This window comes from Amblyomma americanum, chromosome 1 (assembly GCF_052857255.1).
Source record: "Amblyomma americanum isolate KBUSLIRL-KWMA chromosome 1, ASM5285725v1, whole genome shotgun sequence".
In the NCBI taxonomy this organism is placed as follows: Eukaryota; Metazoa; Arthropoda; class Arachnida; order Ixodida; family Ixodidae; genus Amblyomma; species Amblyomma americanum.
In genome coordinates, this window is record NC_135497.1 from 324187395 (window position 1) to 324204470 (window position 17076).

A 17076-nucleotide genomic window follows, 5' to 3' on the forward strand; every position below is an offset into this window, starting at 1 on the left:
GCGGTCTCACCAGCCTTCTACCGCTGACCTAGAACACGTCGCAGCACCACATCGCCAGGCTTGTTCCCAGCGAAACTTGCGCAGAGTTGGCGAAGCCAGCTCTGCGAATACAAGATACGACTTGCCTCGGCTATGCCCGGCCTATTTTTTTTTTGAAGTTGCTAGGCAAATTTGGAAATCATTGAAGGGAGTGCCATGCATCGCCGTCATCTCATTTGGAATGAATGGCGGAAAGTTGCAGAATATTTTCACTGCTCTGAACAGCCGGAAAGTGTGGACAGTTCGGCACGACACTTGCCGGTTGTTTTAATTTCAATGGAAGGCAACGCTTAACCGGTTTAGTTTGCCCGAAAATTTTAGGGGGGCCCCAGCTTTTGTCTCCCGTGTCTCCATAGAAACAAGGCAACGAGTGTTTTCATCCGTCTAAAACTTTATTTGGACATAAAATGGCAAAATAGGTATGTACACGCTTACGTCTCTGAGTAATATTGGTGGTAGGCACACACTTGCGTCGCATAGTGAGCAACGCCGAATGCAGACACTTGCGCGGTAGGTAGAAGTGTGCCCACAGTTCCACCTAGTATGCTAAACACTGACGACGCTACATGCCCTAGGGAGCCAAAAGCTATAATGCGCAGGCGTGACACGACTGGCGTCAATAGGATAAACGACGTTCCGCTGGCGTAAGAACCCAATGTCACATCAAAGAAAAGGACAACACAAGATAAGACAACAGAACAACAATACGCTAAAGAATCACTCTCACATATCGTGCGCGCGGCCACGTAACCGTAGGCATCGCCTGCGGAAGGCACACGATTAACAAGACAAGAAATTCACATGAGACCATAGGTGCGATTTCCTTACTGCATTTCGTGCGGTGGTTATGCCGCCAGCAGTCAATAATAGGTAGTGTTCATTTGAAAACCCTCTTCGTGCTCCTTTTAGTTTGCCATTATAGCAGACTAATCCATAAGCAAAATACTGAATTCTGTTCACTAGCACGTCTTTCTTCCTAAGGCACGGCTTATGATAAATACGCGAAATTGTCCAAAAGTTCCAAACCGCAAACACTACTCTTCTTTCTGCTTTCTTCTCTCGGCGTGGTAGTTTATCATGAGGATCATCACCAAACAACAAAAAATGCACCGTTCACTAAACAGCGACGCAAACGATGTTGCGCTGAAGACGGGTGTATCCGGTTGATCGTGGTGCGATGACGTGGCGCCAAACTAAATCTACCGATTACAACTAGCAGCCACTACGCGTCACGTGTATTCAGTCCTAATACAGAGCTCATGCGACGGCGTTCACGAAAGCCTCTGTGACAAAGAAAAAAGGTGGCCCTTCGCTGGCGGCACGATACCAGCGACAGCGCGGACTCGAAAGGGACGTATTCCAGGTGTTCCGCCGTAGTCTAACAGCGTCATGTTGTGAAGCAAAGAAACGAAGAACCTGAGCAGGGGTGATAGCATCACGGAGGCCCTCGCGAATGCAGTCGCATGACGCTTTCATCAATGGCGACGACACTCCGCGGAGTGCAGGGCTTGAGTCCAAGGGGCACAATGCGGAACCGCAGCCGCATAAATGTTCAACAGGGACCCCGCTTTTTCAAGGTCCTGGAAGCGCACTGCGCTGGACCGCGGCCGGCAAAGGGGCAGATAGAAGAGCGCGTGCCTCCGGGTCGCCTAGTACTCGTTCTCATGGTGGTGGTGGTGCGCGTGCCGTTGTGACGGGTGGCTGCCGTCTCCCGTTCGCGTTATCCGCTGCTCGATCATTTCCCGGGTGGGCTTGCGCAGGTCGTACGCCCAACCGATCTTGGCCATGAGGTCGATGAACATCGTGGAAATGTTGAACTTCCAGCCCAGCTCGCTGGTCGAGTAGTCCCAGGGGAAGGTGTGGTGGTAGTTGTGGAAACCTTCGCCGATGGCAAGGAACGAGACGATTAAGTTCTCGGCGGGTGAGATGTTCTTGTCGTACGGCTTCTGGCCCCAGATGTGGGCAGCGCTGTTCACCAGCCAGGTGGAGTTGAGCTGGAATACCCAGCGCAGGATTGCGGCCACGAAGAAGGCGTTCCAGCGGCTCTCGCCCCAGTAGCGATACGGCACCACGGTCGGCACGATGAAGCAGAACAGGATCGTCATCGGGATGTGGTACCTGGGTTGCATAAAGTACGTGTGAGCACGCTGCGTGTCCGCGGCGGATTGCGGCATGCACACAAACAGGCGAACATTGGAGCAGTGGAATCTGCAGGTGGTCAGTTGCCTTCGTTTCACACTTTCCCGTGGCAGGTTTGGCAATTATCGTAGCGAATGCTCAGAAAATTCTGTTTTGCTCCAATGGTTTGTTGCAGAAGATATCGGCGTGTCGCTAACATCGCTTGCATATGAGCATGACGAGTCTCTGACGAATAACGAGATGCTGCCAACACCAACTCCTCACTTCTTTACAAGCGCACACTACGCTTTAAGCAGAAAGGAGTAAAAAAGTGAGTAAGTTTCCCCTGGCGCACGCCCTTTTACAAAAGGGTGTGCGATAGAGGGCAACCTACTCCCTTTTAGGTTTATTCGTCTTTAGAGTGAACAGAATTTTCCTTTTTCAGCTGTACTGTTGACGCGATAGAATACTTATGTGCGACTGACGCACATAAAAATGAAGGGTCTGTCTTTGACGCCTCACCGAGTCTGGAACATCACGACGGGGTCGTTGGCGACGTCCGAGCAGTCGATGGCCTTGCCCTTCTTGGTGACTTGGGAGTGCTTTCGGCACATGAGCCACCCGACGTGCGCGAAGAAGAAGCCGCGGTTCACGTTGTGCGGGTCAGCGTCGGTCTCGGAATACTTGTGGTGGACGCGGTGGTCGCGCACCCAGTCGTAGATGTCATTCTGCATTGTCAAAATGATACAAAAGAAAACCTAAGCATACACAGCTGCGCTACTAGTCGAAACGATACGGGAAGGCGCAACAGCACGCGAATTCAGAATCGATGATCCTGAATGCATCAAGCGTCGGTAATGAAACCAGAGCAGGATATAGAGGTGGTGCTCAAGAGGTTCACTATTCTCATTTCAACTGTGAGCAGCATTACGGTAATATTTATATGGTCAAGCTAAGCGCGGGCTGCGCATTAAGTACTACGCTCATTCCGTTAATATTATTTATTACATGGACAGTGGTCTCTGCCTACGTAATTCATACAGTGCTGTTCTCATGGCGAAGCATCAAGCAGTTAAGGGAGCTCTTCCGATCAGACCTCCTAATTAATATCGACAGCTTCTTTTCGCTATCAAATGAGACACGAATAATTGATTTCAGCGCGCACAAGAGCGGCCGTGACCACCATTCTTGACGACCGGTCTTGTAGCCAGAGAGAACGCTAATCATCTCGTCCATTAGTTCGCACCTATAGTATTTCTCAGAGCATACGCCGAGGCAACTGCATCTACGCAGAAAGCACCCAAGGACACGCGTCGACTCAAACGACCTTGACTCAGGAGCAGGAGCATAACGGGCGCACAAAGTCGGCCTCGCACCGAGCGCTCGTGCAGTAGGCTTGTGCTTCGTCCACACAATGATTCCCACAAGAACACCATATTTAGACAAAACACTGGCAATAACCGCGGGGGTAGCCGGCACCGTTCTCATTGAACGATGGCAATTTCCTTGTTTTATGGGAAGGGCGCGTCTGTTAATCACACCCTCCCGACGATGCTTCGCGCAACTTTTTGCCTGGCTGGGCGGTATTGGCAGCCAACTATTGACTGCCCTTTGTCGTACCTCCTTTTTATTTCCTTGCTTTCAGAAGGTCATCCCTGTAATCGGTTCCGGCCACTAGGAAAAGACAATTGTGACCTCACTAGTCGAACGAATTAGTTGCTTGATGTCGCTTTCAGTATGCTGTATGACTTCGTGCATACAGATCCGTAAAAAGGGACAACAATTTCGAATGAAATTGCGACATACTTCTTTTTAAATTCATTTTCGTTGTGCTTTGTGGTCTCGTCACAAGGCCTTCCTCTTCCGGCCAAAATTATCCGCACGGCTATAATCATCCACACACCATTGAGACTTCCCGTTCTGTCTAACAAATAATGCAAATAACTACCCGGAACTCAATCGAACGAATCGGAGTGCCGTAGCAGCGTACCACTGGCATGCGTAGCGAATGTCATTCTTTACAGATGACCACCAGCTTCACCCTTGAAACAGAGGCAGCGTTTATTTGGAGCCTTCGTTGGCTCTACGCCCAGAATTGAAACCATTCGCGTGTTTAGAGTCAACAGGGCTGATCACGCCATCCGGTACAACCGATTGCTTGTAAATGTCGAGACTGAAGCTCAAGAAGCGGCTAACCTGTCTTTTCTGCCGTACACACACGCTGTAGCTGGTCCTGTCCGTACGCTCGTGCATGCTCTACAGTTAGGAAGTTGTCTAGCGCGGCGCAGCTTCTCAAATAGGTGGCCGCGCCTTTCGTTTCACGAGCAGAGAAATGCGCCAGACAACATAACTTTCAAATAACCGCTCACGCCTACGTCGCCAATGATGAAGCGTAGTACGAACGAGAAGCGTGTGCCATAACCTCGTTTCACAAGCTGAGCGAGCCAAAGCTTCAGCAAGGCCACGAAGAAGCAAAAAGAGAAGCATATGGGAACACAGATCCACATCCCTTCAGACATACATTTAAAGATAGAACTGCAAGAGCAGAGAGACAGAAGTGAACCATACCCTGATAGCCAATAAATATCTGTCCGCTACACTAAGCTTGCCTCAGGGACGTCAGACGAGTCATTCTCTTGTTTATTATGACGATCACCACGCCACGGGCAGCCCTCCTCGTCAAGGGCAGGTTATCACCAGTCGACGTGCCCCACTGCGACCATGTAGAATGGATGCTTATGCTTCTTGATTTTGTCTCCGACATTACCTTGTTTAGGAACCGATGATAGTGATGAATCGGCCTTAAGTGCCGCAGCAGCTGTGCATAATCTTCATCTAACAGGCATGCATATTAATCTCATTTTTTTTTCTGTTGCGTGCCCACCTGTCCAGCCATGCAGTTGAACAGCATGAGGATGATCCGGAGCGGCAATTTGGCTTTGTAGGAACGGTGGCTCCATAAGCGGTGGGCGCCAGCTGTCACACTTAGGCCGGAACAGACGATGTAGAAGATGGCTGCACAGAACAAAGCAAGAAAAAAAAACTGTATAACAATTTTTCAGGATACAAAGAGGAAAAACAAGAAAAATGTTTATATGTGCATGAAATAATCACGAAGAGTCAAGGGCTTGGTTTCTCTGAAACACTTTAGTTGACGGTTACCCGATACCCATTACCCTCAAGCGCTAGTTGAGCAGTCGTAATCTGACCCCGCCTATTTGTCGGTCTCTTTTTTTTTTCGATGCGCCGGGTACACTGATCAAGCGTGCCGGGAGCGAAAGGGGCGGCGGCACGCGACTTCGAGAGAACCCGCTTCAATAAAACCGCCACAAGAAGGGCGTGCAGGGAGCGGGACGGGGAACTGGCTTTCCCGGCTGTGCACGGTACATCGGCAGGCGTCCGGAAACGCGTTAGATGCGCGTCGTATGTCGATTCCGGCAGGAGAAAGCCACACTCATCATACGCGCTCAGCGGTAACCGCAATCGCCCGAGACGGGGTGCTGTTATGAGGCCGCGCACACTCGTCGAAAGTCTAGACACTCCCTTCCGCTGCGTCGTGCAAGCGTTATGCGTTTATTTTTATCCGAGCAATTTTTGGAGCAAGAGCTACAAAAATACGATGAGGTTAATTACTGGCTCGCCTTCTTGAACGCGCGAAGGCGGTTATCACGCTCCCCGCAAGAGGAGCTCGCGTTCGGCAGCTGTAACAATGACGTCTCGCCCAATGTGGGAAAGCAGTGCGGTTGGCCGATTCCGGTAACGATGACCACAGTCAGTAAAAACAGCAGGGTGTGTGCTTCCGGCCTTGAAGAGGTCAGTTCGTACCACCCCATACCACACAATACACGGCTGGGTTGTTCCACCGGCGCGAGGAAAATGCTAGCAAAAATTATCTCCGCCTCGGAGACGCTGTCTGCGGTATAGACACTGGCATCGGAGCCGACGAGGTAGTTGCTTTGCCAAGGTTAGTCCAGTGTATGCATATAGCAACTATGCTCATTGAGCGCCGATTTGCCCTAGGGGAGCCTTTCTCAAAACGCAAGCGCAAGAGAGGCAGGCGAGGGGGGGGGGGGGGGGGGGTAAATAAAATGGCGCGGAAACGAACGAAGACAGACCCATTCCGCGCCCCTTTGTTCTCTTTATCGTGCCTGCGAATCGCGTAATAGGTAGTAAAATTGATGGCATTCTGCGCCGCATGCCACTGCATCGATGCACTGGAAACAAACAGATAATAACGAGAAAGAAGGAAAGGAATCAAGAGAAAGCGGGTGTGGAGGGGTGGAAACAACCCGCCGCCGCATCCTTCCTTGTTAGGATGGGGCTCGTGTTTTCCGCGGCGGACTGACGCACGTGCCAGAGGCGCGCATTCATGCATACAGAGCGTGCTTTCAGGGAGCGCGTCCCGCGCGGAGTGAACGTGACGCTGGTCGGTCGCTTGGGCTTTCTTCGTCCGCTGACTGTGTTTACCGGCCGAAAGATCTTTGTGCGCGCAAGCACGAAAAAAAAAACATCAAACGTTAACTGCTAATACGTGAACGGTGTAAGCTGAAGCACGCAAGCGCAGAGGTAAAGAACGAAAGTCTGACAGAAGCTGTTTGAAGTCACGTTCTCCGTTATATAACAAAGACAACAAGTTCGTTAAAGAATGCAGTTTTATTATACGGTTGCTACCGGAAAAAATAAAAGGTAAATGCATGCGGAAATTTTTTTTTTTTGGATGCATTTCAAGCAGTTGTGTCACGTCTTCCTTTCTAGCAAGTGCTCATCATGTATCGAAGTAACCGATGCGTTGTTATATTTTCTCCTTCCTTGCCAGATTGGCCCGACTACCAAGCTTCGTTATCAAAGAGACGTGCTTTATAGTCGGCCTATATCTATCAGCTCGACAGGCAGCAAATGTCATGAGGCACATGACGTCCTATAACACTTTCCTCTCTGCCTTTGGCGAAACAAACGGGTAATTAGACGGACTGTCTGTTTCTGCCGAATCACTGCCCCCAGTTTAGAGGAAGAAGCGTCTGCAATGACCACTCTCTCCTTAGCAGGGTCGTAGACCCCTAGCCCTGGGCGAGATGAAAGTAGCTGCTTCCATTTGTCGAACGCTTGCTGTTGAGAAATGCCCCAAACGAATTCCTGCTTTTTTGACAGCAAACAAGCCGCTGGAGCAGGTTGGCAAGCTTTGGTAGAAAGCGGGAAAGATATGTAGGAAGTGAGTGGCGCGCCCTTTTCCTCTGTGCCGAAGACGCTTGCTGAATATTCGGCAAACAGTACAGAAATGATAAGATCCGTGAAATGAAAGTGGCAGTATTAAAACTAAAAACAAATAAAAAATTCCTAATCTCACGCAATTAATATACCGGACTGGAGCCAATCAATATAAAATGGCCAGAGTAGTGGCACAAAATATTCCTAAAGAGAAAGGAAACGAAAAGGGGAAGAAATGCTGCCATGTAAACGAAGACAACCCTCGGGGAATGCACCAGTCAGTGGCTTTTATTATAATTTTTTTTTTAGTGGGAGCTGATATAAGTATAGAGGTGGACCTTCTACAGCAAACCAAGCACATCTGTGGATCGCGACTAACAGAGTGTTCAACCGAAGGACAAAACAACTGGATTTACTTAAGGGAGGGGGCATTGCGCGGAATCCCCCACAATGCCTATGGATCAAATATGTGGGCTCCTACTGGGACAAAACTGGGGCAGTTAGCCGATTTCCACGCTGCTCGCGGCATTCAGATGAACTACACAATACTGTACGAAACATAAATGACATGAAGAAAGTCTCAGGCGTCGCGAACAGAGCAAACTTAAATTCATGGCGGCGCCACAATTTACTAACCTCCTATATCTGGTGATAAAAGAACTCTGGCCTCCTCGATAGGGCCTCGACAACACTCGCCGCTTCAGCCCGTTTCGTTCTAATTTGCTTTTCTTTGACGGGTGAAAGCAATGAGCCGCATGCGGCCTTCACGTATTGGCTGTAAACAAAATTTGACACCGCACGGGCGAGCGGCGTGGAAATAGACGGCGACTTTCTCTTCGGTCTCCGAAGTTCGTCAGAGGCGCGTGCCAAGCAAAACGTTAGCGGAGCTCAAATTTGGGGCACCAAAACGCGGGCCACGCTGGCCGAAATATCGCTTTTGCTAGCCTCATGATATCATTGCTCACCGAAAGAGATCGAACGCATTCATCTGGCATACCACTCCGTGATCGGACAGTTGAAGGTTACCTTTCCAGTAAATAAGCATATTTCGCTGCTGCCAAAAAAAAAAAACTGTTCGAAGACCGCTCACAAACTTCTCGCCAGATCGCGGCGCCTCAGTGCGATTGCCGCCGCTGCTGCCGGGTGGCGCCGTTGATGAGCTCAGAACGGTGGAAACAACGAGGGCAAGAGACGAGCTCTTCGCTCTCTCCACTCATTCCTATTCTCTTCACACCAATCAAGTACTATTTCAGGGAAGTCCATGCGAGATTAAATCACGATGCGACTGCGAAAATCGCGACTTTTTACGCTCAGCTACAGCGAGCAAATAACGTGATGCATATTTCTACGTAAACGACCCTGTAAAGTGTATAGCTGTCGACCTGTAAATAGACGTTAGGCATTAGACGTTTTTAGCATACCGGAGACGTATACGGGTTTACAGGACCCCTGCTGCGCATGCGCAGTGGAATTTTTTTAGGTCAGGGGGAGCCACTGCGTGTCTCCGCTACTGTACACGTCTCCGGTATGCTAAAAAAAACAAATTCTCTGCGTCACCCACCAAATCTTGCCAATGCCCTCCCTTCCATGCCGGTTGTTCGTCCGGTCTCATATTTGTTGTACTCGCTTTGGTGGGACTACTGATATGCACGAAGAAGTATATTGGGAATTAACTATTCTAAACACTATAAACCAAAGAAGACGGAAGCGATATGCAAAGCAAGAGTCGAATAAGCCGGTACCTATCTAACTTGCTCGACATTTCAAATATTTCTCAAATGAGCCATGAAGGGCTCCCTGTACACCTCACTCAGTATTGAGACAGCTGGCCGAGATTTTGAGAGCAGCCTTCTACACGCAAGGCGCCTTTTCCTTGTTCGTGCGTCTCGGAGAAAACCCACGGATATAGCTTCGCGTTGAACTCGAGAGCAGTGCGGTGAGCTCACAATTCCTGAGCGGGCGCACAGCTGCTGCCAGTTTCCGCCAAACGCTGGCGACTATTACAGGTGCAGGAGGTGAAAGAAAAAAAAAAGGAAGGAAGCAGAGAGGAAAGACGCCATCAAAGTAAATGGCGTGTTTGAGAATATCGTGTGGCGGGTCTCCGCGTGCATAAGCTGCTATCGCGATCTTTAAGCTGTAGGAATTCGCCGGGGTTCCTGGCCCTCCGGTCGAACGGCGCATCCCAGAAGCGGCTCAGGGCTGGGAGAAGGGGAGGAAATGCAAATGGGGGTATTAGTACGGACGGGCCAGCATCGAAAGGACACGTCACGTTCGACCCGCAAGGTGGACGGTGCAGCGGATGACGGCAAAACCGAAAAAGAAATAAAACTGCGCCGGAAACAGAAAGCAGTGTCCGTTGTTTCCTGCGGTCGCGACGCCTGGACGTGGCTTGAGTTTGATAAACGAGGCAGAAGAGAGTTCTCGACGTTTTCTCCCTTGCGACTGAGTGTAGGCCGTCACGCGGCAGTGATGACGCCTGCGGTTGAGGTCAGCGTTTGAGGGAAAGGAAGGCGCCGAGAAAGGTTGGAAGGAGCGGGTCACATGACGGAGGATTCTCCGCTGACAGGAAAGTGCTTGCAATATGGGATTAAGGACGACGACGGCGGTTCGTTGCCTCTCCGTTCACCTTACAAGAATAGCGCCGCAACGCTGATCAAGTTCCCGGTCGAACCGTTGACGCCGCAGTGGCATGGTTAAGAAAGGTGGCATAACCGAATGGTGCTTTCCCAAACGAAATTTCGAGTTAGATTTAACTACCGATAATAAGGTTAGCGCTTGAACAGCCTTCCGAAGTTTGTGGGGGGGGGGGGGGGGGGGGGAACTAAAGCGCCGCATAGCGAACATGCATCTGCTGGCGCAGTTCCTTCGGGTAACAATTCGGCGAGTCACTTTTAGCCGAAGCTGAACATTAGAACCACAGCTGGGAAAGCTCGTTAGCCTCGTGTCCTACATTTCATTCGTCTATAGTTAACCTGCTTACAATCTACAAGAAGGTAAAAAAATAAAAAAAACATTCGTTTCAAACGCGAAGCCAACCTGTATCAGGCAAGAGGACGAACTAGCGCGATATCACAAGCAGACGCTACCAAAAATACACTCGTTACGCATAAATTCAAGTAAGAGTCTTTCCATAGGTGAACGGGCAACACAACGAAGTATAATTTTCAAGCATCTTGCTTCACATGTTCTGACTGGTAATGGTCGAAAGTTACGATTTTCCCCTCACCACTTCAATGCGCGTTGACTAATCCCTGTGTAAACCAAGATCAATTTCTCAGCGCTCCCAGTGTCCACGGGACTATGAGTAGAGGCCGTGAAGCGAGTACCATTGCGAGCGTACGACCATTGATCACTTCACCTTTCCCGAAAGGACGTCACAATTGCGCCGCAATCGGTCGCGCAAACTGCTGCAAGCGTACGGTTGGGTCTATTTTCACGGCACTTCGGCTCCGTTGCGGTGGCCTCTCTCCATGCCAAGGACATTTCCGAACGCGGAAAGTGGGTGACGAAAGCGCGAAAGCGACTTTAATCTTCCGTTTATGGGACGACGTGTCTGCAAACAGATCATTCACAGATCAGTCAGTAGTACAGGTGGTGGCTTCGAGGAAGCTTACGTCGTCTGAATGATTTGAACAGCTCTCGAAGAAAGTCAATCCCGCCGGGCGGCCCCATGGAGGTCGCCATGCTGGTGTGTGCTCGCGAGGAGGCAAGAGCTGCTGCTCGTCTTTCACGCAATTTGTTCTCGAGACAGCTAGAGCCTTTTGGGAGGAGCCTTCTCTCGAGCAAAGCCCTCTGAATGATAACATGTGAAGCAGCTCGCGCCAGAGTCAGCGCACACACCATGCAACATGGGGCCACCCGGTTGTCCGCAAAGCTGTGCCGGTGAACAGATTTCTACGAACGATCGCTCTTGTTTCGAGGCACGCGTCACGATTAGACTTGCCGTGCATTGTTCCCCCAGCGCTGACCAGTTTGCGCATGTCTACCCAGCAAGCGTTGTGGTAAGTGCGTACTAATATAGTGCGGCGACCCATGCAAAAGTTTGATGAGAACTCACTGAAGTGGAGAGTCATCCACTTGGCCTCGAATAGCGCCAGGTAGAGTCCGTACAGTGCCATCACGTGGATGGTGCAGATCTTGAAGACGTTGATCCAGATGATCTCCGTGGGCTCAGTTGTGTCCTGCAACTGTACTGCTCCATCATCCTCGGTGATGGATGGCTCAAGGTCCATCTTGGAGCGAGCCTCTGTCGTCACAATAGTGGCGGTCTCGGTTCGCGGGGCCATGGCTGCTCGTGGGTACGGGGCGAGACCTGGGCCGAAGGAGTGCAAGACAGGGTTGAAGTACATGAGGGGGCACAATCTACAATAACTTCTTACGCAGTTATTGCAGCTACAGAGATTCGGGCGAGCACGCAAGGAAAAGATGCGCTTGAATGAAATAGGGTTGGCGCGATCATGCAGGTGCGCTGCGCATTTCTGTTACGTCACATTTCTGTTACGTTATGTCACAAGATATGGCTAGGTGGCTTGAGCCACCGCCCGATTTAAAGGGTTCAGCCGTGTCCATCGACGTCAAGGTTTAGCGTTGGAAAATTTCATTCACCCAGTTAAGACCGGCCCCTTAGCCACCCATGCATGTCTCGGACATGGTCGTAAGCAGTATAATTTCGCTGTTTGTTGTGATGGGATGGTAGCTTGTTAAGCGGCTGAAAGGCAGCCTTTTCTCTCATCCCTCACGTCCTGTGAGTACATGAAATAGACAGACATGAAGTGGTTAGCTGCAAAAATCTGCATCCCTGGATATATGCTGAAGTGCGAATATGCTTGCGCTCGACTGTCTGCTTCCGTGGCACCTGCCCTGAGAAGCGAGCGACGCTCTGGTCGGCCGCTTCGAAGCTGTACCTTAGTGATTGGTCGGCTTGGTGATCGCATGAGAACAGCTGCTTTTACAACCCTTCACTTAAGCGAAAGGCCACTCGGAACCGCTGAAGCCGCAACGTAGCCGTCCCCAGGAGCGCGTGCAGATGCAAAACGATGATCGCAGGCTGTCGTCGAAAGACGCAGCCCTGAACACCGATTATCTCTGCGAGGTCTCCGGGCAGGAAAAGAGCGGAGATTACTGTCTGCCGTCCACCAGCAATTCTATGCTCCCGTCGTATCCGTGACGCCCAGCGCGAACGGTCGAGCCAAGAGTTCCTTTCAGGTTACACAGTTTACCGGTGGCTGCGGGCCGATGGCGGTGGTCTACATGTGCGGGGTGCTGGCCAGGCTCGTAGCGAGTAATTAACCTCGAGACTGGCCTCGCCGCGGCCGGGGCTCTGCTCATTGCGGGCTTCGCGGAGCGTTTCACTCCCGACAGCATTCATCAACCGCGTCGGCGGAAAGAAACGGCAGAGACGGCCCGCCTACAGGCGCTGACATGTTAAAAATGCTAGCACGTGTCCTGGCCGCTCTCAACCGCCGAGCGTTTGGAAGTGCGAACGCCACCTGTAGAACTACAAGATGATGTCTGAAGACGACCGGATCGCACCGCCTGTCGCCTGTTTTAACTGACGGAAACAAAAATCTTGGCCACCTGTTGTAGCGACAAAACCGAACAGCGAGATATACGCGTCTGCAGCTGCTTGCGCAGCATTCACCGCTGCAGTCTTCAGTCAGTCATTGCAAATGCCGCGCTTCGGAAAGATTCACAAACGACAGTAGCACAATTCCACCCAATTTTCGTGAAGAACATGCGACAGGACCGCCTGCGCAAGTGCGGACTATCGAAACACGCTGATCCCACCGCGCACCGTGCAGGAAAGATCCCCCTCAGCCACTGCGGTTCAGCCAAAAATACAGGATCCAACAGATTCTACGTGAGCTGCATCGCACGTCCGTTCTGAACACTGGAGCTGCGCAAAAATCTCGACGGAAACTTCCTCAGGCAAGAGTGCGCAGACCACATGACGCGTTACCAGGATCATCGCCTGGCTTGCAATATAGCCTGCTCCCGTCCGCGTTGTTAACAAAGGCTGTACATTGAACTGATAGTATCCTTTTTTCTTTTGCTGTGACAAGCGGGTAGACGGCACCACTTCAGTTAAGCTTTTAATTAGCTATAAAGAATGGTAACTATACAGCTGCAGCGAGATCTGCGCCAGATTCACCTTTCCACTTAGAAATGAAAAAAAAGGCATGCTGACGCCCTCACTGTACTTCTATGAATAGCAGAAACCAGGAGCGTTTTTGCTATTCTAGTCTCAGACTCAAAGGCACATTCTGTTCCGACTCGCTCCCTATACGACTGCTCCTCTGATGCTATGTTGATGATGAGTTTCTGTGACCCCAAGGGCATCTGTGGCCAAACAGCGCTATGGCGCATCATTGTTTTTCATCTACTCAGTGTGGGGTAGATGAAAAAACCCTAGCAATAAAGCCTAGCACCAGGCCAGTGGACCAAAGCCCGACCGAACCTCCCGTATGCGAGGCCGATGCTCAAACGACTAGGCCACCGCTGCGGTGCTCTGATATTCCAAGATACGAACGCAACACGGCACGGTGAGCTACGCTCATCTGCCGCAGCAACCAAAAAGTCCCATTAAAAGATTTTTTCAGCAAGAATCTGAGGCTGATTGCAGGAGTGTTTAATTAACTTCCTTACTCCCCCCCGGGTCACAAAGAAATGCTGAGCTTTCGGATTAGGTGGCACTGTGCAAAATACCAGAGCCCAGATTCGCTTTCGCAAGCTAGCTTCGTTTGGGTTCAGAGTGGCGTTCGTTTTGTGAAATCGTGGGTCTGGTTGCTGAAATGTCGAATTCCATGAACCGCAGCGTTTCGACGCAGCCGTACTCACCTCACTCCCCTTCCCGGCGCGCACACCAGCGTACCAACACAAATAAAGGGCAAAGAAATCGTCGATAACTGCCACAGTTACGCCACAGGCCGCTCAGAAGCATGCGACATCGCGCACTGCGGCAATGGATAACGCACCGAGAGCGAAAGTTACGCCGACGTTGCCCTGTCTCGGGGGTCACGCGAACCGCCTCGGTCTCTCCACTGCCGCGAGCGGCCGCGACGCGCTTCCGAGTGCAGGGCGAACTCTATCTCGTCCCGCGGTCACGCGCGCAACAAGGAGCCGATCGGATACTAGAGGGCGATAAGGCGCGTAAACGCTGGTACCAGCGCGCGTGATTCCCGTGTACAATTGTCCTTTTTCGTTTAGCCCATGTTCTCTTCACAGCGCACATGAAACCACTGCAGCAGTATCAGCGATGCCGCGCACTTCCCGAGTCGACTGCTGCCGCCTGGGCATCTGTTGTGCACGGGCCAAGCAGATGGCTTTGTCCGGCAGGCGCTCTGAGTGACGTAGACTGGACGACAAGCGGTTCACCGGGGGCTGTTGCGGGGCCAGCTGACATCCGCACACAGACGGCGACAAAAGCATGCCGTTATCGTGAGGTTAGGCATGTGAATGGACTTACATGCCTAACCGCACGATAACGGCATGCTTTTGGATTTTGTTCAAAGATAAAAACGAAAAGATGGGACAGTTTAAAGACTGACGGTTTGTCTCCTGACTCGCGGGCGCCTCGAAACCACGTCGGCCGAGCTGACAGTCATACTACTTACTGATGGGACGGATACGGCGTCCCAGAAGGGAAACGTGGTGATTAAGGGGAAGCTGGATTCTTCGATCACGCGTCGACGGTGCTTAATGCGGAGTCTTTGTTGCGTAACGATTTGGTCAAATGGTCAGCACGGGTTCATCGCTTTGAGGCAGGCGATGAAGGCGTACTGGCTGCTACCATTAATTCTCTTCAACCCACATCGAAAAAAATCGGTTGTGCCGAATTTTCTTTTTTTTTTAGAAAAGGGATGATACGCAGACGACCCTTTTCGCTCACGGACAACATATTTGTATTCTCGGGTGGAGACCAATCATCTAGTTTTGTGATGGAGAGATAAGCTAGCCCATGTTGGTCGCTGGTGCGCTCGTAGTCGATTAATTGGCAACAGCGCGTGTACGGAACTTTCAAGTGAGCAAAATCTCTGATTTGCTGCAGAGAGCAGCAACAACACCAGTTCGAAAGTGGCACTCCACCAGCAGTAGTGACCATCATAAACACGTTCAATTTGCGTTTTTCCTACATTCATTCCTTTACCTACCGATCATGTGACGATTAGAGTTGGTTCGTTGTAGAGTTGGGCTTCTGCAATCATTGTAAAAGATTTATCGCCGCTGGAGACCGGCCAGCTCTCACAGGCATTTGCTAAAATAGTTTGGCAGTAAATTAGAAAATTCAGCCAAGTGGGTGAAAGCACCTCCTTGCTCCTGGAAGATTTCAGATTACGTCCACCAGTACCAAACATCACGACCAGGACTAGTGCCACGTCGTTCCCCTTCGATACTGTGTCGGCTTCCACCGACGCAGTATCCGACAACACTAGTACTTTTTGCAATGACAGAAATACTTTTTCTTGTGCGGAACAGTCTATGAATTGGGGACAAAAATATAGTGGTCCCGTTTTGACGCTAAAACGGGATTTTTTTTTTTTTTGCTGACGCCGCACCTAACAATGCAGGAAGCACGCAAGAATTGGATCGAGCGTTGCTCACTACACAGTGTCGGCCGGGTGAAGAACGAACGTTCGCATACCTGGTATTATAGGCGTTGTGAGGAGGCTAGGACGTGGGTGTACCGAGGCGAGAGTCGAGTCGCACCGAAATGGTCCTGCTCAAGTGATGCGCGCAACGCAGCGGTTCGCTGGAGCTGCTCAGGCGTTCGCCGGAAAATAAATCCTCGAGCCCCCACCGCGGGACGGGGTGAGCATCACACGGAGGTGGGCGATCACTGGCGGGGCGACGAAGCTGCCGATGTGCAAACGCCGGGCCGCTCGAAGGCGAGGCTAAGCAAGCAGTCCAGAGGTGCACACACTGCTCGCAGGCGCCCAAAGTTTGCCTGGCAATAGTCGGCACGTGCTGTCTCCTGGAGGGTTATTGGGGGCTAGCAGCTGACTGCCTTTCTTAAATACCGTTCCCCGATGACAAGCAACGAGAAAAAGGGAAAGAACCAACAGAGAGAACAGTACTGCCGAAACCGCGATTCCCCCTCTCTCCCGTTTCACCAAAACCGCCACTCTTACGTCCTGAGAAAAAAGAAAAACTAACAAGGCGGAAGGGAAGGTAAAGCTAGCAGCCGTGGGGGGAGAGGGCATGGGAGACAGTGACTAAGAACGGGCAGCGGTGGGGGCGGCTTTCAGATTTGGGAAAGGGCGATAAGAATTGCTGTCTGCCCCTCATGTTTCGTCTCTCCTCCTTCCCCTTTCTCCGAAGTGAGGAAGAAATCAGCTCCGAGCCCAGGGAAGGGCGTCTCAATCGGTGAGGACTGCCTTCGCGACGCGCAGAGAGCTTGCGGGAGAAGAGAAGCGGAGGAGGCTATCGGGCGGCGCTGGCGGCGCTACGCGCATTTCCAGTCGCTCGCCGGAGGACATTCGCGTCCCTTTCGGTGACTGCCGCCGCTGTAGCGCATTCAGTGAAGTCTCGCCAGCGCCACTTCCACGCGCGGAGAAAGAACAGAGGGAAAGCTTAGGCCGGGGATCGCGAGCCCCGTTTTCACATGGCACCGAATATTGCTCAAGTTGCTCCACGCTTGGGAAAAAAAGAGAAGAAAGCGCCCCGACTGTCACGTACCCCTCCCCCGACGAACCGTCGTTTTTCGTCGTATGAATG

At 51.3% G+C, this 17076-nt stretch overlaps 1 protein-coding gene across 2 annotated transcripts; it reads right to left on the reverse strand.

The window, feature by feature from the left end:
* Window positions 1-422: 422 nt before the first annotated feature.
* LOC144115425 (stearoyl-CoA desaturase 5-like) lies at window positions 423-16357 on the reverse strand. 2 transcript variants are annotated; one of them, XM_077649822.1, is made up of 5 exons: window positions 16004-16357; window positions 11420-11674; window positions 5042-5172; window positions 2680-2885; window positions 423-2157 (listed from the first exon to the last, which is right to left on the reverse strand). In XM_077649822.1, exons 2-5 carry the CDS (start codon window positions 11646-11648, stop codon window positions 1689-1691), a joined length of 1035 nt encoding a protein of 344 aa, XP_077505948.1. In that variant the 5' UTR covers window positions 11649-11674; window positions 16004-16357; the 3' UTR covers window positions 423-1688. The 2 variants fall into 2 exon arrangements, with proteins under 2 accessions (XP_077505948.1, XP_077505949.1); XM_077649823.1 differs by lacking the exon at window positions 16004-16357 and adding an exon at window positions 14200-14411.
* Between the last annotated feature and the right edge of the window lie 719 nt (window positions 16358-17076).